The 27,546-nt window shown below is 39.2% G+C and overlaps 1 protein-coding gene across 1 annotated transcript in view; it reads left to right on the top strand.

The window, feature by feature from the left end:
* Nucleotides 1-1,810: 1,810 nt before the first annotated feature.
* The window catches only part of USP6NL (USP6 N-terminal like), a 132,045-nt gene continuing 106,309 nt past the window's right edge, over nt 1,811-27,546 (top strand). Inside the window, exons 1-2 of the mRNA XM_068401001.1 lie at nt 1,811-1,900; nt 7,685-7,774. Coding sequence (XP_068257102.1) covers nt 7,771-7,774 — 4 coding nt within the window. The 5' untranslated portion in view covers nt 1,811-1,900; nt 7,685-7,770. The remainder of the gene's footprint in view (nt 1,901-7,684; nt 7,775-27,546) is intronic.

Genomic DNA, 27,546 nt, shown 5'->3' with positions numbered 1-27,546 from the left:
CGACCACAGCATGCCTCTTGGGATTTATGGGATACTGACAGGCTGGTTAATCACAATTACTTTCTGAAATGTATTACAAAGCAATAAATAATTCCTGTTTTCTGTTACACTTCCTCTGCACAAGGAGAGGAAACATTTAGACAAAAGCGATCAGAGCTGCTATGTTTTACTGCCTTTAGCCATTTTCTCCTACATAAAATGAAAACGTCATATGCAACCATGCTCATACACGGCCATGTAGATCTGCTAGATTCTCAGAGGCTGTGAGATGTGCTGGGTATTTGCCATGTCGGGGGTGATACTTTCAGTTTTTCCTGAAGTAACACTATTCAGGCTATTTTTCATCTAAAACGAGAGAGAACTCTGAGGACAGAAAGCCTATTAAAAAATGGTAATATCTGTGGAGAAGATTTACTGATCTTCAGCTAACCAGTCAATAATTACTGAACTCATTTAATCTACCCTGAAACAACGGAGCACTGCTTTCTCCAAATTGTCACAAAATGTCCTTGTATTACCAGATTTAGTAAAAAGTAATATGGGAAGTCGAGGGCCCCACAATTCATAGTGCAAGTTGGTTGGAATTGCTTATTTTAAAGAGTTTATCTTTGGTAGATTACGCTAAATTCCTTGATTACTATTTGGATAGGAAGTAGTTAAATAGAATTATTACACTAACATAGAGTTGTTTAAAACCTCAAAACATTTACTGAACATTGTTCTCTTTTTGCATCATTACTGGATGTCTTTTGGTAGTACATTTTAACTACTGTTTATTTTAATCTTGCTTCTAATGTAACATCATATTTTATTGCTACTCCAAATTCCCTCTTAACCGCATGTTTTTCTCTTTAAACCAAAGTCACCCCTTCTGGTCATGACACCGCTGTGGCATTTGAGATGTCTCATAGTCTCAAGCAGCTGTTTGTCACATTTCCATGGTTCTCCCCTTCCAGTTTTGTTTGTAACTGGGTTTACTGCCCCATGCAAAACTCAGGAATGTATATGCATAAGTAATTTGCACAGAGGGAGTGGGAGCACTCTGCTTAAGGAAGAGGTAGGGCTGGGATCAAAGTCATCCTTCTTGTAATGTGTGTATGACGCCAGGAGAGCAGGAATGAGCAACCCGGCCTATCCCGTCATATGTATTTTCACACACAAGCCTGGGAAGTTCACCCATAAAGCTGTACTTCAACCCTGCAGTGTCCAGCGCTGGGGGTTTGCCAGAGAAAACCAAAAAAAGCTTAACGGGGTTTTCAAAATGAGGGTCTTGGTACTTCACGCAGCACAGCCTTGTGGCCAAGATAAACCCGAGAGGAACAAGTCCTGGTTTGTGTTTTTCCCCCTTTTTTCTTCCACAGGATGCCTGCGCCTGCCAGGTGCCTCAGCACTGACGCATGGGCTCAGCCTGTGGCACCCGGGCGACCGGCTGGGCAGATGCCTGAGGTGGGTGTTGGTGGGTGCAGGCCTTGGCCCTGAGGGCAAACGCTTGAGTCTCGCTGGGCGCCCACCCCTACGGCTGCCAGAGCAGCTCCGGCCTCGGCGAGGGACGGCTCCCCGCGCCCCCGGCGCTGCCCAGTCACCGGCCCGCCCGGCGCTGCCCAGTCCTCGCAACGAGCCCAAGATGGCGCCAGCGGGCGCAGAGAGGGCGGCGGGGTCGGGCACCTCCGCGCCTCGTTGTGAGTCCAAGATGGCGGCGGGTGAGCGCTGTGGGACGGCGGCGTCGGGGGAGGGGCAGGGGCAGGGGCAGGGGCGGGGAGGGTTTCCATAGCAGCGGCCGCCGGTTTCACACCGGGGCACTTCCTGGTTGGAGGCCGCCGGTCCCGGGGCAGCAAGCAGGGAAGTGCCGCTGGGGAGGAGGCGGACGGAGGCCCCGGAAGGAGGAGGAGGCCGAGCAAAGGTAGGGGGAGCAGGGACGTCCGGCCATTGTGCGGCCCCCCCGGGGTGTGGGGGGGGCACCACGAGCGCGGCGGGTGGCCGGCTGGACCCTTCCATTGCCGGGGCGCGGGGGGGGCGGGCGTGTGTGTGTAGCGGGAGGAGGTGCCGCGCCAGACCTCTCCATTGAAGCGGGCGGGGTGGGACCCAGTTCCTAGAGAGCTGAGGGGAGGCGGGCAATACCATCCTCCCCCGGGGGGAGCCCGGGCTACGCGCACCACCCGCGGGGCTGGGGAGGTGGAAGAGGCGGGAGCCGGCTCCCGGAGGGTATTGGGGTCCTTCAGACTGTTCCATTCCCAGCGGAGGGGTGTGTGTGTTTGGAGGCTCCCAACTATTTCTGCTGGGGGGGGGAGGCGGAGGGGGCAGCGTGTGGGGAGCTGTGGGGGGCCGGCGCGGTGCGGGAGGCAGCTGAGCCGAGCGTGCTGGGGGAGCCCCAGGGAAGCCCTGTTGGAGATGCCCCTGGGTCCCATTGTAAGGCTTGAGGGAGGTGTGGCGGCGATGGGGGGGCCGCCCCGGGGACAGGGAACCCCCGAGCAGGGTGGTGAGGGGTGCGCTCCCCGCAGGGGAGTGGGGGGCTGTGGTGGGGCCTCTGCGGTCAGAGTGGGGCTGGGGCCGAGGCAGGGGAGTCTGGGGGGGGAGGGGGTGTTTGGGGGGGTCACGGCTGTGGGTCGGCCACCCCTTGGGGCCTTCCTGAGGGCCCCCCTTTTCTGTCAAGGTGGGAGGCTGTAATATCAGCCCCTGTGAGGAGCCAGGGAGGTTTTGGATGGCTGAACCCTTGTTTTAACGTCACTTTGTGGCACTGCTGCTTTCTGTACCTGCTCTCTCCTCTGCTCTTTGTAATACTTCAGGTATGTGGTGGACGGTGCCAGGGCCAGGCCGAGAGTCGTGGTCTGGTATGGAAGGGTCCGCAGCCCTGCCTGCTTCCCGCAGGCTGTGCTGCCAGCAGGCTTCAGTCTCCATAACCCTCTCTTAAGTCCTTGGTCTCTGCTGGGACTACCAGCAAAAGAGCCAATTATCAGATGTTTCGGGTTCTTTCTGTGGTGTGGATGGTTGCCTGTAGGAAACCACCGAAGCCGTTGAACTGCCAGCTGAATGAGAGTCAAGTGGTGACTTAAAACACTGTCGCCAAACTCCTGTACCAGTTGTTTGGCTGCGTACACTTGAGAATAACTTTCTTTGTACCATTCTTCTGTCTGAAGCAGGCAGCTGCACAGAAAGCTGGCTGTGAGCGTGGCTAGTTTTTAGCTTTCCCTGAATTACAGTGGAATGAAAGCGTGTGCGCATCTGCCTTGTTCACAACAAATGTATTTTGTGGAGGATCAGCTCAATTAGAATACTTCTATTAAATAATTATTCTGCATGGTTATTTAGGTTGATGCGTACCCTGCAATCTAGAGCTGCTGTGTGACAGTCGAAACTCAAACTCTGCGAGGCGTGTTTATATTAAATACGGTGGCCAATCACCAGTGCCTGAAACTAAAAGCAATTTGCTTCAACGCTTTGTAGTGTAAATATTCCTGCTATGAACAAAGAGGAGGGTGTGTCATTGTGTTTGTTTCATTTGTACTTCTACGTGCTTCCTTATTTGTGGCCAGTCAATGAGTTTGTGTAGATTCTTAAACAGTAGTAGTCTTATTTTGTTGTGAATTTTACAGTTGCTCTGTCTTGGGCGTTTTACGGAGCTGGGCTGCTCAGAAGCTTGGTGCTATATGAGGAATTTTTATTATGTTCTTTTTAATAGCCATGCTCTTAAGTGACTTAGTTTTGCTTCTTTTTAACTTCTGTTGTTACTGATTATAACTTTGAAGTTAATTCAACTTGGATGCAGAGTAAAATAAGTATTTAGTACAACTGCCTTTTAACCAGCTGTTCTTTTGCCCTCTGATTATACAGCATGGAAACCAATAATTTCAGACTTAATGCTCTGCCAGACAGCTATCTATAAAACTTTAAAACGTGCTTCTGAAATCTTTGTATCTGTTTTCTTTGAGGGGCATAACACTTTGATTTAAAGAACAAAGTAAATGACAGTGAAATACTGTTTTGTGTCAGGCAGGCTCTCTTTAGACTATTTTGGTTTCGTGTGTGTGTTTAAACAGTGCAGTTGTGTGCTGCTCCTGTGATTTCTGGTTCTAGGGAACTGTGGATATAAATTCTTAATGTTAATTCCTTAGCATCTAAGTTAAACAGATACTGCAATAACATATACACAAACTAGACCTGAATCTTTAATTGCCAACTTAAAGGAAAATCTTTTCTCTGGATAGAGTCATAGTGCATAGAATTATAATATGCTGTAATTTACTTGCAATCTGGCTCATATTAATTATCCTGAAACAGAGTATTGGGTAAAAAAGAGACCTGACACTAGGTGTGGAAACAGGTAATTGAACGTACTATTAGTGTGCTTGAATTTGAAGTTCTAAAGAGCTTCTCTCACTTCAGGTATTCCTTTCAAATCTAAGTTAAAATGCTGATAGTTTCACAACTACTTGAGGTAAATACCACCAAGAGCTAGTAGATGTGTGTTAGTAGAGGAAATACTGGATGGAATACAAGGGTTAGCTTTTCAGGAAAAGAGAAGGATCAAAGGTATGTGTGTGGGTTTTTTTATAGCCTTGTTAATTGCAGGGGAAAGCATAAAGGCTGTCAGATACTATTTTGAATAAAAAGGCAGTTTTTCCAAGATGGTATCTTTCAGCAAGACACTCAACAAGTAATAGTCTGTCTTTCTCTGTTGCGTAATAGTTGGTAGTGTTTGTGTGCAGGAAGGAACCCTAGAAGCACTGAAATAAATCAGGTTGTTGGCTGAGAGAGCTAAGTGATAACCATTTAGTTTCTGACACGCATCCTTAGGGAAAGCATCAATATTGTAATGCAATAGAAAGTACAGACTTTCTGATATTTGTCAGTGTTGACTTTTCCTGACTTTCCAATACTGCTTGCTATTGCTTTACTCGAAATTCCAGACAAAAGATGCAACTTTCCTTTTTTAGAAGCATGGAAATGTTTAGGTTGGAAGGGACCTTAAAGACCATCTAGTTCCAACCCCCCTGCCACGGGCAGGGACACCTTCCACTAGACCAGGTTGCTCCAAGCCCCATCCAACCTGGCCTTGAACACAGCCAGGGAGGGGGCAGCCACAGCTTCTCTGGGCAACCTGGGCCAGTGTCTCACCACCCTCACAGGAAAGAATTTCTTCCTAATATCTAATCTAAATCTCCCCTCTTTCAGTTTAAAACCGTTCCCCCTTGTCCTATCACTCCACGCCCTTGTAAAAAGTCCCTCTCCAGCTTTCCTGTAGGCCCCTTCAGGTACTGGAAAGCAGCTATAAGGGAATCCCTTAGGTCCCTTTTTAGGGGCTTAAGCACTTTCAAATAGTCCAAGTAAATGGCCTTCAGCAAAATGATAAAGTTGTGAAACAAGGGAAATTTTATAAAGCACATATGCAGCTTTAAAAACTGAATTTATCCAGAAGTCTATATTGGCTAATAAACAGATATTGGCAATAGATAAGCAAAATATTTAGACGCAGAAGGCAAGATAGGAGTAATATTTTATAGCTGGAAGTTGGAGTTCAAGTTGCTGTGATGTACTGAGACATTCACATTTCATGGTTATGACACATGTTTTTAGGTAGTATATAGCTGCTATATTCTCCTCTACTCGTTTGCGTAGTGTTACGTGACTAGATTTTTATAAATGATATAGTGCATAATTATGCTCTTATTAGCCTTAAGAGTTTTCAGAACTGATGTTTTGGTTTTTCCTAATGAACAGCCTTTTCATGTACATACACATGATAAAATGTCACCTAATGTGATGTCTCTGAGGCAAAGTATTGCTAGTTCGTATTTACAAAATTCAGGTGAGACTGTACCTTTGGAAAATCAAGTTGAATGGGAGACTTCGGTCTTCCAGTTCACTCTGCATAAGATTGAAGAACAATTTGGGTCCAAAAGTAGTATAGAGCTCCGGTCAAAAGTGCTTCGGACCTGGGTTGAGGGCGATCTGTATGACTCATTTGACGTTCTTAACATAATAGTTGTAATTATTGCAGTAAACAATGAAATGTCATGGAAGTTATATTTGATAATTTTGACATCAGTAGTCATAAGGAAGCTGACGGCTGCAGTTCTAATGATATGTTTTAACCAGACACTTGATTTTTGATTAGGCTGTGTGTGGTTAAATGTTTAATTTAGCAGCCATTCATAGAAAATTGACAGGACCTGCAATTCAAACTGTTCTTCTTCAGTGATTGCACCATCTTATGGCTTTGTGTTCATCTGTGTTTTTTTTAATAACGTTTGCATATATATTTCTTCAGCATGATACCGTTTTCTTCCGTTATTAAGCCTCTTTCCTGCGTTACTTTTTCAATGCAAAAAAAGTTGGTTGTAATTTTCAGTCCTCAGCGTTACCAAAGGCTTCTTTTGGCAGTTGGATTTTTTTGTGGCGTGTGTGTGGGTTTTTTCTTTGTTTGGTAGTTTGTTTGTTTTTTTGTTTTTTTTTTTTTTGTTTTTTTTTTTTTTAGAAAACTGGTTTTAGCAATTGATACAGGAGCCGCTTTGTGATGTGAATCCACTCCTGTGAGGGTTCCTCTACTTTGGCGTGGGCTGTAAATCTGTAAATGTTATGCGAAGTCATACTTCAGAGAAAGTTAGATCTCTTCTGTTGTCTTTTTGTATTTTATTTTGGGTTTTTTAAAATGTTAAGAGATCAGGAGAGTTGAGACTTGAAATCTGAGTCAGCACAAGATATTATCTGACTGGATTAGCACAGGTGCTCAGGTTGAGCAAGTTCTAATTAGTTCTGAAAAGAAGAAATAAATTGCATAGTATTCCTTAATTTACAGAAACTCTATTTGTGCAGGTATTAGAGGACAACTCTTTATAACTTAATAGATGTATTGTTTTTTTTCTTTTTGTCTCAGCTGTGAGGTGAAGTTACCTTCCTTTAACTCTTCTATCAGATTTGTATAAGCTTGCTTTTAGCAGTGGGATGGAGATTATATAATAAATTTTCCAAATGTGCTTGCTGTGCTGTCATTGTTGGAGATTAAGTCCTTTATACTTTGCTTTGGGGAGAGCCAGGCATATTGTTAGTGAATCCATATCTGCCCTGCTTGGGTATCTTTTTTTCATTTTGATTATGAATTGACTGATCTGATGGTTTATGGTTGCTAGAAATGGTAACTTTTTCAGGTTTTGTTTCTGAAGAGGAAGCGTTGGATGCTAACGCCAACCCATGCTTATTTAAACTGATTTGTAGTTCTTGTGTTTTAAAGACTATCTTTATATTGCGTCTTCTTGCTAGCTGAGTTTGCTGAGGGAAAATACTACTTTGTGGTATACAAAAATTGTATACTACAATATTGTAGTATACAATTAGTCTATTGTAGTAGACTACAATATTGTAGTATAGTACTACATATTGTAGTCTTGCACTTTTAACTTCTTAAGAATGTTTGTTATCATTTGGGAGCAGTTACATTTTACAAACTAGTACATGCACACAAGTTTATAGTATGAATGTTAGAAGAAAATACACTTTTTGAGTTTATAAACTTCAAAATATATCCATAAGCTGTAAAGTTCCTCATTCATAACAAACACATCTTTGTGTTCTTTTTTTTTAACAAGGAGGATGAAAAGATAGTAGGAAAGACAGTTTTTATATAAACATTTCTTCTAGTTATTTGAAGTTGAAAAAATGTTTTGTCTCTTTATTTTCCTACCATCATCAGGACATGTATACCTCTGAGAAACCTTCTCCAACAAGATACCTTGCTTCAAGACCTGTCTTGGATTATATGCAAAGAAGTTTTCAGTCATGAGTGAGTACATTTCTTTCTTTAAGAAAAAAGAAACCCTTAGTTTGCAGTTTAGAAGAAAGGCCCTTCTGTAGTGGGTTTTGGAAGGTGGTTCTTCCTCAAAAACATTCATACTGAGTTTTGTCTCTTCAGTCTTTTAAAAATAACAAAATAAAGCTGAGATTTGGCAGATACTGTTCTTAATCTGCAAGTTTTTGATCAATGTGTGCTCTGTAAGACTTCTGTATTGGTAGTCTGGTATCACTTTCAAGAAGGTGAGTTCTGTAACAAGCTGATGTTTGTTTTTTCAGTATAAATAAAACATGTAACTGAGGGGAAAATGTCTTGGGTTTGCTAAAAACTCCAAAATATGTGACCGTCCAGTAAATTAAAATAGCTGGTAAAAATCCAACATAAAATGAATGGACTTCATTTTATGGGAAAAAATAAATATATTACTCAAATTGCAGTATAGAGGTCTGATCCCAAAGGAATTTTGGCATGCATTGAAAAGATCTGAGCCATAGAAAACTGTGTCTGTTTTGGTGAAAGAACAGATGAAAGACACCAGAAGTTTTGTTTTAGGCCGTATCTGATGGGTAAGATAATCTCTTTTTAGCGAACTGTTTTGAGTATGTAAAGGTCTTTAATAAATTTTGCGGATGTGAGACTTCTTAATATAATTCTTGGCAATAACATTACCTAGCCTTACATCATGTAGAAATCAGGATATAACTTCATATGCACAGGAACTGTATGTATAATGTAGCTTAGTTTCAACACAACTGTACTGAATCTGTTGAAGAACGAGCATCTAGTTCATAGGATAATTATATCCTATGTTAGTAAAATAAGACCATTTGATTTTCTGGGAGGAAGTGAGTAAAGAAAATTGTTGGTTAAATTTCTTGTCAGACTAAATGAAAAATGACTGTTCTTGACAGCTGGAAGAAAAAAAGAATGATGGAGGAAATGCTTGCTAAATGCAGCAAAGGAAAAACTACACCAAAAAAAGGACTGAAAGAATTGCTGAACTCTAGGGTTCATGCTTAGTGTAGATAGAACTATTTTAGTATTTATAAAGAGTTATATCTGTTTTCTCTTTCGTATTGCTGTTTACACTTGTTTACTTTCTGATGTTTGAAGTATTTGCTGTACTGCATAGATGACAACTTTACAGGCAGTTATTCAAGTACCTGAATATCCTGATTTGTCAAACGCTGCTATATTAATCTTCATTTTTTTTTATTATAGAGCATCTCATGTGCTGTCATTGCCTAGTGTATAGTCTTAAACATAATAAATATCTGTAAATCTTTTTACCTTTTGAATCATAGTTGCTGTGTTAGGTGTGACTCACCAGGGTGCTGCTGTGATGATGTTGGTTTGAGTACAAAAAATACTCTCATGACTTGAGCAAAACACCGTTTGTTTTGGTGAGATTTTGACTTGATTCCGGACTGGAGAGTTTAGCTTTGTATTAGGAAGAATGAAGACCCTTAATCAAATGAAAGATAACATTTTGGCAGTACTTTTTCTGGTGGTTAATAATAAAGTTATTCAAAATACAGTCTCCTCTTCGCAGGACACCACATTCCTGTGGTAGATTAGATACTTAAGTCCGTGCTAAGTGATGGGCTTCAAGGGCACAAAAGAAAATGCTGCTTTTTTTGAAAATATGGTTTAGAGAAGATTAGATGTTTATATTCAGTTGGTGTTGGATTTCTTAGTTTACGGTTTACTTCAGAGAAACTTGAACTATAAGCATGATCTATATAATTTTAGGCTCCTCTATACTAATACCTCAGTCTGTGAGGCATTTATCATCTTATGAAGATGCATTTATTTGCATACTTCTGTACATGTAAGCTTATTCACAAAATCTGTGGGCACCTAGAATAGCTAGATGTGTTTAAAGTGATGTGAGCCTCTGGTATTCTGAACTTGTGCATCACCTAGTGTAATTCAAACCAAAAATGTTTCAAAGATGATGATCTGACATGTGGGGATGTCAGACTTCTGAAGGCTAATAACTTATTGGTTAAAAAATTCAGAATGCGATTATGTGCAGGCTACGTTATAGAATTCTACTTGTTATTTTCTTGTGATATGCTTGATGCAATATGTATTTCCATTGCTATTTGTGAAGGGCTGTTCTAGAATCTTTGTCCTAAAATGGTTAAATCCCTTTTCTAACATCTAACCTAAATTTATTCACAGGCAGTTCATATCTATTTGGTTTTCTGCCAACCTTATTCGATAGCTTAAAAAGCCATTTTTACCTTGTATTGTATTTGTTACCTAGTGTGTATAATTTTATTGAAACAGCTTGTAGAAGTAAATCTGTAATATCGTGGTACTGAAGAAGCACACAAAAGCTTACTTTTAAGTAAATGATCAGTAAAAATTTTTGAAAAGTGAATAGGGGAACTACCGCTGTTTGTATAACTTTTTACAGTTATAAGGTGTGTGGGTAAGTGCTTTGGATCCTGTTTTACTGCATCTTCTCCAATATTGGGGAAAAGTATTGACAGAATTGCAAAGTCCACCGTTCATGGTAGTTGTGTTTAGTTGTTGGGCAATACAGAGAATCTGAAAAGGTGTTAAAACTGTGTCAGTCTCTATTAAGGCTTTTATTTCAGTGAAATGCCTTTATAAGTGTATGTTTTCATAAATAAGGATAAGACAAATCCATATTTCAAATTATACTTTAACATTGTGTGCCCCGTAGGACAGGGAGGTCACGTGCTTAAGGGGGTGGGTAAGAGTATACAGTGTAGCTAAGTTAGACTTATTTTAATTTATTTTGTATTTAAACATAACTTGTCAGGGAAACCCTGGCTGTAGGTAACCTGCCCAGAATGTCACTCCACAGAAAGAGTTGGTTTCATTGTCTGTGTTTTCTCTGGTTGTTGACATTTAGCTTCCAGAAAATGTGTAGTGTCATGATAAATCCTTATGATTATAAACTGTGCTTTTTATGTTTGGGAGTTTTCCTGTGCTTTCTCCTTTGAAGAAAGGTCAGTGCAGTGAACTTACTTGAGCTGCTGCAATGAACTCAGTTTGCAAACAATTAAACTAAATATTAGTACATACTGTTGCAGCAAGCTGCTGACATCTTCATTTTTTTCCCCCTAAATGCATAGGATGCAGTGCCAATTTTCTTTTATTATTTTGCTGTCATAATAAATTGTACAGAATAATTTTTCCCTGGCTTTGTCTTTCTGCTTCTAGTTTTGTTTGCCACACCCTAAAAACTTAACACTGCATGCAGCTGGGAAGTTAACCTGCTATTCTTCATGCTTTGGTATCATCTCTTCAGGTTTTCTTCGTGATTGACTGAGGTTAGGAGTGCTTTTTGTGTGTTTGGAGAGATTCTATGCCATGTAATCTTATATTTTGAAAATGGTCAATGTGGCCTGGTAATGAGGTGGGAAACTTTTTGCTTCAGCAGTTCAAATCAAGACCACAATGGCGTGATTAAAGGCTGCTTCTGTTTGATGGTTGGTTATTTATCTTGACCTCTCATTACATCTGGCTTTCTAGTTTGTGTTCACAGAGGAACCTTAGGGTTTTGTGATTTCTAAAAAAAAATATTTTTTCCTTTCTTTTTGAGTTCTTATAGTGTATGTGTAAAGAAATAGTTTGGGCTGTCAGTTTCTCTGTTCGCGAGCAATAAATCTGGGAATTAAAACAAATGTCAAGGTCAGCCTTAACAGATAAAGCTATAATGCTTTAGCAAGGATGTATTATTATTCCTGTGCTTGCAACTGAGAAAAGTGTGTTCTTTAAAGCTTTAAAGCTTCCTGCACTAAGAAAAGTCTGTTTGGTTAAGGCTGGCTCAGTTTTACCCCCTCACGTCCAGTCTCCCCTTCTTGTATGCCAGAACGAATGTGTAGTGAACTGAGACCAAGTCAAACTGTTCATAAAATAAATGCTGGGAAATGGACAGTATTTGTGGCTTACACAAAGTGTAAGGTGGCTGTGCGTTTTGTGTATTTTGGGATCAAGTGTTGCAGATAATTATAAAGCTGATTGATTGATGTAGTTTAAGAGGCTTTGTAGGTGTGTCAGTTCTTTTCAGTGAGCTGAGATTGAGAGAAAGGAAAAAGTCTTAAGTTCTGATTCATACACAAAACTGCGTGCTGGGGAAGGAAAGCTTAGAAGTAAACTAAAATACCTTTGTAATGAAGTATTATAATGAATAGCTAAAGGATGTAGGATTATTATGTTACATGCTAAGTTTTTTGTTTTTTTTTTTTATTTATTTTGAAACATGAACCCTGAAAACCCATTCATAAAATACTAGCTTGAAGATATAGTATGTGAACTGTTTTCTTTAACAATTGTTCTTCTGGTTTCGCAGCACAGTTATCTCCTAATCTTTAGAAATACTGTGACTTAAGAAATACAGAAGCAGCTGTTGTCTCCTAGGTCATCTTTATTGAAATTTGAAATAGCAATTCTTTATGAAAAACTGAAGATCTGAAGGATAAAGAATTGTAGGACATGGGGGATAAGGAGCCATAATGCAGATCTGAAAATATTTTAAACGTATCCCAAGTCTTCAAACTAACCTTTTTAAGAGTTAAATAATAATAACCCCCCTGCAATTCAACTATGTGGAAGAGAGTGGAACCCACAAGATACTTAAAATAGTAAGCTACTGTATATTAGTGACCCCATAAAAATTACTTCATTGATAACGTTAGTATTTATCTTATGTTTGCTCTATTTTTTTCTTGAATCTGTCACAGGAATTTGCCACTGTACGTAACTATAGTGACACATGAGTGCTTGGATCAGTAGTTATAGTGTAGTAACTTTTTTTGTAGTGGGAGGATGGTGCATGAAAAATACGTGTATAGAAAGTTGATTGGCTCCTGAACCTAGTGGTCAGGAGAAGCGCTTGCCATTCTTGATCTTGCTTCACTGTTACTCTTCTGTGTTGTCTTAACTTTTCAATTATATTTTCTTCAGATGCTGCTAGTTAATGCTGTACCTGCTGGCTCTCCCCTCTGTGTAGTGCAGCTAGTACTCAAGGGAGGCTATCAGCAAGCGTGCTGGAGATAGAGAGTTTTCTGACTCGAAATGCAGATTCAGAGGTGAGAGTTAATGAGTTACAGAAACTTGTATGGTTTTGTGGAAAAGCTTTGAATGAAGTTGAGTTTCATTAGAAAGGTCTGGCCAGTAAGAGCCAGGGCTGAACTGAGGGACTTTCAAATTTCATGACCCCCTTAAAATGTTGCCCTTGCCAATAGAGAGGGTGCTGACCTTTCGCCGTCTGAATTCCTGCATTCTTCCTTGTTGCAGGAGCATCCGTGAGGTTGATGTGAATTGGGTGGGCTCCCAAAGCTGTTTACTACGTAGCTGCATAAATGGTTGTACCGCTGTAACGCAGGGAGAGAAGCGCAGGGGTGAGAGTAAGTGGTTGGTGGGTGAGACTGTCTTCTTTCCAGTGATAATGCTGTTTTTTTCCCTTGCTTGAAGTGTGTATGGAATGTTATAATCTTAGACTTCCTCTATACGAAGTGAGAAGGCGTCTCCAGAGGGCCAATGAGATCTTTGATGACCCAGTTTCTCACCAATGCTGCAATTAAACTGCTCCTCTAAATACAGAGGGTGCATTAGTCGCAACAAAATGTACACCCAAATACTTTACATGCACAGAACTGATGCATCACATTGAGGAAATGTAGATGTGTTAGTAGAAACTTACTTGTTTTCTTAATATTCACATTTTATGATGTTAGATTTCTTCTTATTTATTCAATTGACAGAATGATGCAACTTCTGAGACCATGTAACTATTTTTTGTTAATAGTATAGATGTTTAAATATATCAGAACACAAATGAAAGCTTTTTGAAATTCATCTACATTTAGGCAGACTTTTAAGATTAATTATTTTCATAATCCTTCCTTTATTTTTGATCAGTTTAGGATATTTAGGACTGGTAAGTTGTGTCTTTCCTTGCACTTAAACTTTATTTTTAGATTGAAGAGAAAGACAAACATTTTTGAGTTTTGTTCTGTCACTTTTTTAACTGAACAAAATAAGTCTTCAACGTCCATAGACTGAAGTGAAGTTGCTTTCTTAAGCTTTGCAGGAGGTTGCAGCTACCAGAAACCTATTTATCACATGCAGAAACTGTGCTTCCAGGTGATGAAACATTCAAGTTCAGTAGTTTCACTTTCTATAAGGCTTTGTCAACGAACAGGTATTGCTTAGTATTTACTGTTTCATTTAAATTAGTTCATAATGTATAGTAAAGCTAAATGCTTTAAAACCCTTTGCATGTATTTCAAATACGTTTATTAAACATTTTTAAAAATTTGGTTTCGTTTTTTTTCTTTCCTCTGTAAAGGAAACTTCAAAGCTATCTTCTTTCAGTTGGGCTTTCTCCCTGTGGGTTTAAATTGATGGTCAGATTGATGGGGCTTCTCTAAATGGGTTTGTGCAACATGACATCTACATTTAAACCAATGTAATTTCTGTTTGTAAACCAAAACGTTGGCATTGTTACTTTTGAACAATTCTTTTATTTATGTGTATATGTAGAGGGAGAGAGTCTTATTTCTAAATTTGTCTGCCTCTCACTGTTTTGATTGATGGCCAGCAAGGACCGCTGAATTGTTACAACTTAATTGGTGTACACAGAAGTACATCCCTTTGGCATGAAAATACTCTCCTGTTACAGTTTTTTTTAATGTAAATCTTAGTCTTTGGGCCTATCTCTGTACTCCTTTATATAGAACATTGCACAATAATGCCTCTATTATAGCTCTTTGGTACTCCTGCAGCAGAAAGAGTAAGTAGCAAAGAACACTGTAACCTTGTTCTCTGGAGTGAGTATCAAGTATCCACCACTATGTAAGCAATTCATATTTCTGGGATCCTGTTCATCCTGTGATAAGTTGAGGGTGGTGTTCAAGTGCATTCCAAAGAGGGAAGGATGCAGAAACTCACAGCTGAAATACAGATGAAAAGTGAGAGCTATAAATGTAGATGTTTGGGCAGGCGGCCCCCTCTTTGGGTAAGGCACTATATAGACACAGAACAAGAACTGCGGCGAGGACTTTCTAGAGGCTGCACTATTAAACTCCCTAGTGGTGTTATAATTTCCTCTTGAATTGAAGAAGTCACAAAACAGCAGCTGAGTCAGATGAAGGGTTAGGAATGGGCTGAAGAAGAACTTTTCCAACAGCAGTGTTGAGTGAGGTATTTAGAGGACTTTCCTTGCCTGTTGTGAGTCATGTTGTTTTCCCTTTCCATACAAACGATTGAATAATATATGCCACTGTGTTGGAAAAGTGAAGCTATTGCTGCTCGTTCCTGTAACTTTATCACACATAAGAGAAACAAGTAAGCTGCAGCTTCATTTGATGTTATGTTACATTATTTATGTTCATATTCAAGAAACAAAACACCTGATTTACAAGATGCATGGTTATTTTAAGCTAAATTGACTGTGTTTCAAGAAAAACTACTCTGACGCTCTTTACCCAGTTTTTGATAGGAAACAACTTCTTTGACTTGTAGCATGGATGGAAACTATTTGGGGTTGTTGCCATAAATGGGGTTATGCAAGTAATCCCAGCAGGATTACTGGCTCTGTGACTGGCTCTGTGTTTGTTTAAATTGAAGATCTTTGCTTTACTTAAACTATTCAATCTGTTGTCCTTTCAGTGTTTAAAGGATGGTTGCAGATGTTTGTGTAAACAAAGTAGCTGCACTTAGGTGATATCCTATCAATCAGCTGATTTTAAGCTTCGTTTAATCTGTCATTACAAAAGAGCCCGCTATAATGAAGAGATTTTAATTCTTAAAATTATGTGGGAGACTGACAAGATAGCACTGGAATTTTTTCAAGGCTGTTAGTATGCCTGTACCTGCCCTGCTCAGAATTTCTAAAGCAAGCAGGAGGCAGTGCAGGACTTCCAGGCTGGTTTGGGAAGCTGGTGTGTTGGGGTTTCTTTTTCTTTTTTTTAAAAAATTCCCCCCCCGCCCATTTTATTTTGTATAACATAATTATTGTCTGGAATGGAAGGCATATGAACATGCTGTAGAAACGCCAGTGCTTTTGGCCAGTGCAGTCATTAATAGAATAGATCACTAATGTAAAAGGGCACTTTTGTTTTAATAAAGCGCTTTGGTTTGCCATAGGAGAGGATTCTTGAATGCTGTCTTTCTGTTTTACCCTTGAAAAGCTCTTTGAAAACCTGCCTAATTCTGTGGTAGAGCGCTGAAAGGCTCGCTCAGAGCTCTTTTGAGCAGGAGTCAGACTTCCCAGAATTGTAAGAGACATGGGGAAATAAGTTTCTCACCAGAATGTGTTCTGTTGCATTCGATATAAAGCTTTTTCCTTCTTTTTTTTTTTAATAGTAGAATTTTGTAGAGCATTATATGAGTTTATTTTGTGATGCTACTATTTCAGAGTTGTACAAACACTATAATGACATAACCCTCATTCCCTGCTCTGTCCCAGACTGACTTTTCAGGGGGGATGCTTGTCATCTGCAGCTCGCTGTTCGTATCAGTGATGCTGTGTTACAGCCATACTTTGTGGCCAAGCTGGTCTACAGACCCTGCTTGCCTTCATGCTTCAGAGCGGTTATATTTCTTATTCCTTTATATCTCTTTGACAAGACAAATGACTAGACAAGCTTATAGCTCCCTTTTTTTCCCCTCCAGTTACAGCAAGTTACTGTAAGAGTGTTTGAAGGACTTGGTCTTGGGGGACAGGAGAGGAAAAATTAGATTTATAGTTTACCTTGAAAAGATTAGGTACAAACTGAAAAGTGTTAATTTTGCTTTTTATTTCCCCCCCACTTCCTCCCCCCACCATACTCATTTCTATGCTGGAAGCAGTGACAAAATGTCTAGTTCTTACTTTAACTATGTGGTAGGAAAGTACTTCTTTTTAGAGCAAAGGCTAATGAGTCACTTTTAGTGACCTTTCAGTATTTATTTATTCCCCATGCATTAAAACAAACTAAAAGAAATAATATTTATGTGAACCTCACTGTAGGGCTCTTGAGTGGTGGGTTTGTGTGTTGTTTTTTTTTTTTTTTAATGCACCAATCATTAAGTGGAACATTCATTTTGGAGAACTAACTCTTAATTTGTGTTTTTGTTTAATGCTGTATATTCAGTGGTCCTACAAGATGGTATATTCAGTGGTCCTACAAGATGGTATAGCAAGTCCAGGTTACCTGTGTGTTGTCCAGTAAATCCTAACAGATCAAATTCAAGGATAAATCTTCTGCAAGTGGAGGATGATGTTCCCTTTTCTGTTCCTTTAGCACTGGTGTAGTATCCCCGGTAGTTAAAATAGTGGATTAAAATGCCCTGCTATAATATTGGGTAGAGTGATGCAGTTCAGTCTCTTCTTGTCTGGACCATGGGCGATTGTTGGCTGAAACTTGGCATGATTTTAAATTCTCTACAGATACAGAGAGAGCATGGAGAACAGTAAATGCACTACAGTCTTTTGTCTGCCAAAATTGGGACTGACTCACTAGGGCATGTACAATTCCCGTATCTTTGCTCTTTTAATAGGTAGGTAACGTTCTGGGATAGTTTGATTGATTGTCTTAAAGTGAAGCTGAATAAAGAAGCCTGTTTCACACTGCTGCTTCCTGCCTCTGTCTAGCGTGGTTTATCTGCAAGCAGTGTTGCTAAGATGCCCAGGTGTTTCCCCCATTTTTTCATTGATGAGGGAATAGGAGAACTCTTTGTTAGTAGCCAAGGCATGTATATGCTTTATGGGAAATAAGACTGGATATGAAGCAAGTGTGATGTGCCAGTTACAGCGCACTGCTAAATAAATCCATTCATAAGAACAGAGGAAAAACAGAGATAAAGATAGCCAGAGCCACATATCTTAAATACAACTCTAGGATCAGCCTTAAGTAGTTACGGTTAACATGTTTGTCATATTCAAGTATTAAGCTTGGATTTTTTTAACTATGTTAGTTAAAATGTGTTTTAGAAGACTGCATTTTCTGAGTGAATGTACAAGGAGAGCAGGAGGCAGAAGTCTGAAAGCAAACAGTGAATGGTGTCTCCTGTTAGAACACAACTGCGGTAAACAGACAGACCCAGGTACGCTTCCTTCCAAAGGAGAGTGGATCACCGCTGAGCTCTGTGACCTTCAGGCTAATTTCCTTCAGTTATTTTTGAAGCACTACATTCTTTCTTCCCTAGCGTGTGTCTCTTTATAACAGTTTTTTCATCAATAGGTAAGCTATATCTGTGGGAATAGGTACTGCTTTAGTGTCAGATTAGCCTGTTACAAAGTATTCAAAAGCTTGTTTTAAAAATTTTGATTTTATTGCAGAGCGGGAAAGCCATACTATAGACTATTTGTTGCACAAATTAAGCCTGCAAATACATGGGCTTAATAAAAGTACTGTGTGTTTTGCAGTGGACTAATAAGGTTTGATGTTCTTCCTGGTGGCTGTGGACAGCTGCATTTTATTACTTGCATTAAATATCAACATAGAAATGTTACATGCAGTAAAGGATTTAATCATGCTGACAAACAGTGGTGCACAGAAATTTGTAGTTTGCTTTGAGGAGGTAAGAAATTATTAATCTCTTTCAACAGGAAACCAAATAAGGGTTTAAATTAAAAGCAAACTTTTCCTTATTTTTTTCGTCTTTGAATTGAACACACATTCACTTTTATCAATCTTTGCCAGATTAAGCTAATGAATTTACTTTGACTTCAGTATTGACATGTGTAAGATGGTAATAGTTTTGATTTTGGTTTGATATTGCAAGAAGAAAAAATGTCTTTTAGTGACTAGTATGACTTCTTCCTGAATGCTTAGGTTTGATAGAATATTTAATAATATCCTTTAGCTTGAAGAGAAATCTGTCGATTAATACTACAGCCGTGACCCAAATCAAGGAAATGCAAAATTGCTGCATATTCTGTTTGGAATGCTGCATATGCAGGAAATGCTGAATATTCTGTTTGGAAAAATATTTTAAAACTTTTCTGTTGTTGTAATTACAACTTCATAAATGTTTGGTTTCTTTTGAGACTTCTAGTATGGAACTTTTTTCTCAAAATAATTATCATTTGCAGCTAGAACTATATAAAGATTAGGACTGTAATATGAGGGAGACTGAGAAATTCTATGGGGTGTGTGCATTCACTGAGATGAGATCTTCTGCTAACACACTCTTTCTTCCTCCTGTTTTGTTTTTTTTTTTTAAACTTTATCACATGTTTAAAATGGGCTGCTTAGGTACAACTTTTTTGGGGGAAAATGCCATTTGGTTTGTTGGCACTTTATTTAGTAGCTAGTGTGCCTTATAAAGTGGTCTTTTGCCCTTTGAAGGGCATGGGTGTGAGGGAGAGGAGAAAGAAATAGGATAAATTTGAAGATCCATAATAAGAATCTGTGATTCTATAATTACTTTGTCATAACTTCTATGCAGCTTGCATAACAATCATATAGTTCCAGAAGACCTGAAGTACGTCTCTGTTGTATCTTAAGGAGTTCTGCACTGTAGCCTAAGCTATTCCTTTTGACAAGTCTCTACAGGTTAAATAAGACCTTTTGGAAGACTTTTAAACTGTTGCTAAACTGTGTAGTTTAGATGCACTTGTATGTCTAAATCTGATGGTATAGTTTTACAGTAAATATATGAACAAAGACTAAGCAGTGCCCTTATTTTGTTCATGGAGGTGGTAGGTATAAAACACATCTATCAGGAGGAAAAAAATAAATTATACATACATGTGTGTTGTTTTTTTGTTTGTTTTTTTTTTTTTACAAACTTCTGATATTGATCTCCATTAGTGTCTGGTGTCTGTTATCAGGAGGATGATAAATGTGATCTACATGGGCAATTCCCTTGGCTTCATTGTGGCTCAATGGGAAAGCTGCTGTCTATCTTGCTGTCACCTAGATCCACTTGCAGAATGTGTTGTAGCAAGAGTTAAGGGGGTAAAAAACAATGTGGATTGAGTAAGAAGGATAGCAGTAAGAGTATTGTGCAGTGATGGGATTTTGCAATGTGTAGTTTGTTGCACTGTGTGCAATAACATCTGCTGAACGTAGCTATATGTTTTTCTGTCTTCTCCTTTCCCCATTTTTAGCATTTGTTTTTCTTTTTTGGGTTCATAACTTTTTGCCTGGAACAGGCGGAATTAATTTCAATGACCATTTATTGTAGTTCTCCATCACCATCCTGAATTTAATGAACAGCTTTCTTGTATGTTTGAAGTGGAAAGAAAAACAGACTTCAAAAAAATGTGAACAAATGCCTCTCATCCTCTTTAATCAGCATTCACTTAGATAGCTTTGTTACAATTATTTATTAATTCTCCAGCCTTTATATCAAGCTACTTTCTGCTTCCAAGTAGATATCTTCTAAAAGAAGTTCATATATATCTACATCAGCTTGTTTTAAAAACTGCAGCCGTACTTTCATGCTTTGAAAATGGTAGCAAAAGTGCTAAAAGTGAAGAAAAAAAATATTCCTAAGTGAATGTAAATTCTCTTGGATTAAGCAGTTACTGACACTTGCTGACTGTGTCGGACCATTCGGAAGACTCTGAGGATATTTATTTATTTATTTTAATGGATACTTTGCAAAATGCGTAGCCAAAAGCAGTCGTCTTTGAAAAATTAATGACTTGACTAATAAATGACTTGACTAATAAATGGAGTCGTATCACTAGTGTAAACTTTTTCCCAGGAAAGGCTACCAGAATTCCACATATAAACTCTTGAGAGCGTTAGGTTTTCTTTTTATTTATCTTTTTCATGGTTCCCTTTAAGTGCATTACTGTCAAAGAATAAGCTGTAGAAAATAATGAAGATCAGACTTTAAAGTTTCAGAGATTTATGGGGAGGGTTAGTTATTGATCTGGAACTCTAGAGTTCTCCTATTCCAACTGCAGTAGATTATTTAAAAGTTAATGAAAACTGTAGGCTTCAGTTCATAGATTGGAAAATTAATTCAAAATGTTAGTGAGAAAGGATAGATAACCTACTTTATAGCTGCTTTAGTAACGATTTGTATCATGATATATTGCCTGTCTTAGAGCTCAATGCCTATTTATTTTGAGATATTAATTTGAAGACCAGTTGTGACAGGAAAAGTCAGAGAGGAGTATCATAAACCAAAATGTTTCTGTTGATACTTAAGGTATTGCCAGGACTTAGCTGCTAGGTAGTCTTTATATGAATTTATCATTTTTTTGCAAGAAATATGCGTGTTTTACTCTGAACTCACTATGCAAATGTTTTTACAATATACTGTTCCTTCTAGTTGGTATTTAAAGAATCTTTTCCTGGCTAATGTGCCTTACTTATATTTCTTTAATCCTTTAAACTAGTCTATTTTTGAAAACTTTTCTCCTGCTTATGAAATAGTTGTTGCTCATGATAAGAAAATCTGCTTCATTTTCTGAGCCCCTTTGCTAAGATGTGAGGGAGGGTGAAGCAGTGCTGCCAGTGTGTGGTTTCTGAAACTGCAGCTTTTAATGCAAATATTCAGATTGGTCATGAAAAACAGCTGCCCTCACTTTTGCTGGTACTTGACTTTTTATAGCCCTTGTTTTGAATAGTCCTGTTGACTTTGTAATGTATTGAAGTGCTGTCTGTATTTTACTGAGGTAGAAAGAAGGGTCCAAAGAGCAAATGGACCCCAGCTCTTGTAAATCCCCATCTCCTGCCTGTAATGTCAGACTTTGCTCTTTCTCAGAACTAAAGAGTCACCAGAAGGAGTGTTTTCTGTGTGTATTTATCTGCTTTCTAGATGACAGCAGCAAGACTTAAGGCTTGATCCCTCTTCCACTGAAACAGTTAACAACAGGTCTGGATCTCAGGCTGGTACCTTGCTGGCCATTGTGTTATGGACTGTCCATTTCTTTGGGTGTGTTGGGCCTGAAAGCATAATATCTTACCCATGTTTAGAGTCTGGCAGATAGAGAAAAGGGTGTAAATAATTCTGGCTATGGGGAGTATAAAGGAGGATTATGAAGACGGATCTGCATAGGTTTTCGTGGAGATGTGGTGGAGTAATCTGTACGCAGCCTGAATTCTGGCCAGTTCAGGTTGATGTGAGATGGAAAAAGAACGGTCACAATAACTTTGCATCTCAAATAAAACGTGTGCAGTCCTATTGTTCATATGAATGAATGCCCTCAAGCCATTTTAGTGGGGTGTTTTTTTTTTCAGTAGCTTGTACATCTTTCTGTAAATGAGGGCACGACAAGCAGGCACATTTTTGGGTAGCTGCAGTGCTGCCTAGGATTATTACCCTGAGGGTTCTTGATGTTTTTTTAAAAGCCTAGACAGAATGCCATGAATATATAAACATTGCAGATTATAAGAAGACAGTGAAGGAGAAAATATGAAGTTTTCCTCAAACTTCAATTCTGATTTTTTTTTTTTTTTTTTTCTTTCCCAAGTGTCATTTGACAATTACCCACTCAGCCATAACTTTGCAGCGGTTTTTATGCTGTAAATATGTTACCTCCTGGCAATATGCTTTATGAAAAAGAACTACTTTCAAAGACCAGTTAATTATAATTACATTAATGGAAGCATTTTTATTTTGAGTGATGACAGCTGACTAACCAGAATGCAGATCATTTTTTTTATTATCATTAGGAGAGCTCAAGGGCTGCACACAGTGATACATAAAATCCCATCCTGGTTAACTGCTCCTTCTCATAGCAATGTATTTCATCAGGTTGCCCAGGCGGCCAAGAAGGCCAATGGCATCCTGGCCTCTATTAGGAATAGTGTAGCCAGCCGGTCTAGGGAAGTGATCGTCCCTCTGTACTCGGCACTGGTGAGGCCGCACCTTGAGTACTGTGTCCAGTTCTGGGCCCCGCACTTCAAGAAAGATGTTGAGGTGTTGGAGTGAGTCCAGAGGAGGGCGACCAAGCTGGTGAAGGGTCTGGAGGGTCTGACCTCCGAGGAACGGCTGAGGGAGCTGGGGTTGTTTAGCCTGGAGAAGAGGAGGCTCCGAGGTGACCTTATTGCAGCCTACAACTACCTGAAGGGAGGTGTTGTAGTGAAGTGGGAGTTGGCCTCTTCTCCCGGGCAACTAGCGATAGGACAAGAGGACACAGCCTCAAGCTTCACCAGGGGAGGTTCAGGTTGGACATTAGGAAGAATTTCTTTTCAGAAAGGGTTATTAGACATTGGAATGGGCTGCCCAGGGAGGTGGTGGAGTCACCATCTCTGGATGTGTTTAAGAAAAGACTGGACACGGCACTTAGTGCCATGGTCTAGTTGACAGGGTGGTGTCAGGGCAACGGTTGGACTTGATGATCCCAGAGGTCTCTTCCAACCTGGTTGATTCTGTGATTCTGTGATAACATGTGCATGATTTCTGTATTCCCTACGATTCTGAAGTTAAGGAAGAAAAGCAAAATGCAAGAACATCATCAAGCACATAGTGCTTAGCAAATTAGCTGTCGAAGATGAAAAATGCTTAGCAGAAATTCACGTGATACGCACTGAAATAACGTAACACTACTTTTCTCCTCAAACAGAAACTACTGAAATTGTTACACTAAATTTATGGCACAGTTTCTTTTTGGTTTACCTTAGTATCTGTGTCAGAATTGCTGTGAACTTTTGGTTGGTGAATATCCTTGCCCACAGTTTGTGTTTTGTTAGGATGTGGTCTGAGAGATGGCACTTGTAGTGACAGATTGTATGGAAATACCAGTTGGGTTTCATGATTCAAAGAGAAGAGTGAACTATAACCAAGTTATCACTCATGAGTAACAGGTGAAATGACATGATTTAGCTAGTTAGTGTGTTTTGTTTCTTGAAGACTTTTTGGTATTGCCACTTTTTTAAAGCAGGTTTAGTGTTATTGTCTTGGTAGGTATATATATTGATCTGAGGAAAGAGAAGTAGCAGCCACAAAGCTTATTGTATAATTCCTCAAAGTTTGAGTGGTTTATCTATGTTTGTTACGTTGTTTCTCATGAACACCATGGCCCTGCTTCAGACTTGCACCATCTTCTTTCTTTGCGTTGCACACAGGATATTTAGTAAACTTGTTTACATTTTCCTAAATTAATTTTAAAGCTTTTTCTTTTTTTTTTTTTTTTTTCCCAGTTTCTTTCTACACAGCAGTTTCCCTGACAAAGATGGCAGGGAAGCTACTGTGCGTGCCATCTTTGGTGATTATTTCATGTCGAGGGAAGCAGGTGTATGTGAAAGTGATTTCTAATCCTGGAGTTCTTGTGTGTCTCTTTAAAAGCTCAGAGCAGGCTTCAACTGTTTAAAATACTCCTGCCACTGGTGGAGAGAGCGAGATACACTGGTGACCATAGGATGAAAACCTTTCTAATGGCTGTTCTGCAAACTTTACTAGGTACTGGTTTTGTATTCTCACCAGAGTCCACCAGGCCTGCAAATCATCCACTAGTCCTTTTCCAGTTAGTCATCTTTGTTACCAGCCGTACAAGGGATCGTTTCAAAGAAAAGGGAGCAACTTCCCTTTTTGCAGTTGGGAATAGCTGTTACCCTTTTGTGGGTGTTAATTGTTAGCTACTGAAGCGCCCCACAAAAGCAAGTACAGAGCATGCCTTCTATTCCTTTCTCTCTTCCTTTGCTCCCCCTTCCCTACGGTTACTCTTCGTCAATCCACCATCCTCTCCTTATTCCAGCACTTGAGAACCTTGCTGTAGACACGAGATAATGTCGTTAAGTCACCTTCAGGATCTGCAAGGTAGATTCATGCTTTAGGTGGTTAAGTGGATGTTATTACTGAAGATTTTATTCTACCTTACTCCTTTTTTTCTTTTTTTTCCCCCTGTTTTATTTTTTCTATCCTTAATATGTTTATATGAAGACCATCACATGTTTACTAGTGCTGTAGAGCTATTTGTGTTCTTCTTTGATCCATAAACTCAGAAGTCAGCTTTTCAGAGGAAATTTGTAGTGTAACGTAACTGTAAGTAATGATGTTCCTTTCAGTTTATATCTTTTAACTTGAAGACAAGTTGTTTGATAACCCGACTAAATAAATAAAGAACATATCATGGCAAGGTAGTGGTGGGAAAGTTCTTAAAGCAGGAATTTTGAGGACTGGATTATTAAGTGAAGGACCTTAAGGTAACCTGTACTAAACAACCTTGCATATTATTTAAATGTTTTGAAATTATAGTTGTTCTGGAAACATCTATTTATGGTATCTTTTTCCTTACCTCTCTACATATAAAGTCATTTGTCTGAAACCGGGAATTTAAGTTTATATACAGAAGTTAGAAATTATTCTCAATATAGAAAGTTGGGAGTTCTGTTTCTAATGGTTTGAAGAATCTTTTTTCAGGTAGAGATAAATTACAGTTGCACAGTATGTCTACAAGCTTCCTGTTGAGTGGACACTTGAATATTTCCAGGGTGGGAAAGGAATTTGGACAGTTTGTCAGAGAGGATGATTTTAGTTGTCTTTGTTTTGCCAAAGCAAATACGATATTACTTTGGGTTGCTATTCCTTCTGGCAGAGGTGGATTAATGGGCAGGCTGTAAATGACACTGCCATAAGAAAAACAGTTTGCTGTGCCTACGCTGTAAGTGTTTCAAGAGACTGACATGCATATGGATAAATACGCCAGCAAATCTAAAAATCTGAAACGCTTGTGATCAGCAGCTGGAAATGGAAAGAGATGACCTCTCCCCCCCACCATCTAACACTTAAGTGATGGGAACAGAAGGTCTAAAGGCCAGAGAATACGTCTTACTGTGCCTCGGTTGTGGTCTGTGGTTTGTTTTAATGTTATGGTTTTTGGAAAATGTAGTTGGCTTCCTAAATCGCTCCCTTTGTGTAGGCAAGGCCTTGCAATGCTGTGTAGGAATTCAGTTTCCTAAAGTGTTCACAGAGCCTTTTCAGAGCTGACAGTTATTTAATGCGACTGTATAAAACACGATTTCTCATTATTTTTTTTGTTAGCTCTGGAGAGGCTTTGACAGAAGGCATTTCTGAAGTGCCTTTGTACTTTTTCCAAATGGCATTAAAAATATTGTGGGGCGCATACTGCAATTTGTCTGCTTAAAATTACCTGACAGAAGTAATGATAATACCCTAGCCGAAGCAGTTCTCTGGGCCTCTGGTGGTGGGAGAGAGGAGAACGCCTGAAATACTCCCGGGATTTCCAGCGTGCCTCCCCGTGTGCGAGAATTCCCATCACGTACGAGGGTGTCAGAGGTGCGTGTTCAAGGAGGGAGAAAAGGAGCTGAATGACTCTTTAGCAGGTGCTTGCTTGTGCCTAGTGGAGTTTAGCAAGCTGGATTTAATTTTAATTCTGTTAGTAGGTCTGACGCTGGCTCTGCACTGCGCTGGTAGCTCTCTTAAAGCATTACATGAAATTTCAAGAATTGAGACAGACTTTAAAAGAGGATACAGACACACTTAGATACTGAGCCTAGGGGAGTACGTTGCATCTGTTGGCATTCGTGTCAATGGTGTTTTCTTTAGTTTGTGGTGTGAATGTTTCCTTTAAACTTTATTTAGAGAAATCGGTATGCATTCTCTGCAGTAAGTAATTTTCAAATGTTCTATAGAAATACATTTAGGACTGCTTGCAATTTTTTGTCTCCTTGTGCTGAAGTCACTTTAAATCCATCACCCCAGCATGTAGAGTCGTCAGGCAGAAATCTTTCTGTGAAGGTAGATGAGTTTTTCCTGCATCGGTTTTGCTTGAGCATACTGAAGACAGCCGTATAATAACATGTAGTAATGAAACCTGTTGGAATTTTAGAGGAGCATCTAGTCTCTTTGATCTTGCTAACGAGCAATGATTCAAGTGCTACAGATTGTAAAGGATCTGGTGTCGCCAGCAAGACGGAGAACAGATGCTGCTAAGAAAGGTAAGAGCAGCGCTGGGATATATTCAGTGTTCTGAGTAATTTGCTGTAAATCAGAAATATTTTGGAGTTTGGTTGTAGTTAAATTAAGTGTGTACTTGATACCTAAAAACGTTCTTTGTTGTGGCATAATTTGGCTTCGAACTATATTAAGCCTAATTATTATCGTTTTGCAACTGCAGCTTTCCCAGAGAGAATCCCGATGACGTTTATTATGCTGGAGATGGAGTTCATGTCAGCATTTTTAACTGCTACTGTTGTTCTAAAGATCTTTTCCTGATTTTTCTGTAGCAAAAATGTTTTTCTTGTCCAGATAGCTCAGCCTGTGAAAATAGCAACCATATTCTGTGGAATGCCATCAGAATAGTTTTTAGAGTGTTAATATTCTAAATGAGAATAAGAGCAAAAATAGGCTTCTTCAGTGCTTATGGAAATGAGAGAGACTGGAAGTACACAGCTGCACTGCTGTTTGGGTTTTACAATGGGATGATTTCTAGATTACAACTAACTTCAGAATCCAAAATGGCTCTTGCAAGTGTATAAAACATTACTTGAAATACTCAGTTATTGTTTGAAATTAATTGGTGTTAAATGCTTTTCTTGTTCTCTTCAGTGTGTTGAATGTTTGTTGGTTTTTCTTCGCTGAAGTAGTGCCATCCTTTGTGGTATCTGGCATACTTATCTAATTAGGAACTGATTAAACACTTTTTTTTTCATCTTTACCTTTACATCTTAATTATTTGTAGTTGCTGACTATATGGTTTGTAAAGAAACTAAATAATTGGTAGAGATGTCTTAAAAGTTGCATTCCTTTCTTACTAGAATTAATTTTCTAGGACCATTTTATTTTGTATTGAATAGATCATGAATAATTTAGGATCTACAGCATCTGTGTCTGCCTGTTACTATGTCATTGTTCTGTTCTGCCCT

Source organism: Nyctibius grandis, chromosome 5 (genome assembly GCF_013368605.1).
Source record: "Nyctibius grandis isolate bNycGra1 chromosome 5, bNycGra1.pri, whole genome shotgun sequence".
In the NCBI taxonomy this organism is placed as follows: domain Eukaryota; kingdom Metazoa; phylum Chordata; class Aves; order Nyctibiiformes; family Nyctibiidae; genus Nyctibius; species Nyctibius grandis.
The sequence above is the reverse complement of the archived record's forward strand: the minus strand, read 5'-3'. Positions and strand labels throughout refer to the sequence as shown.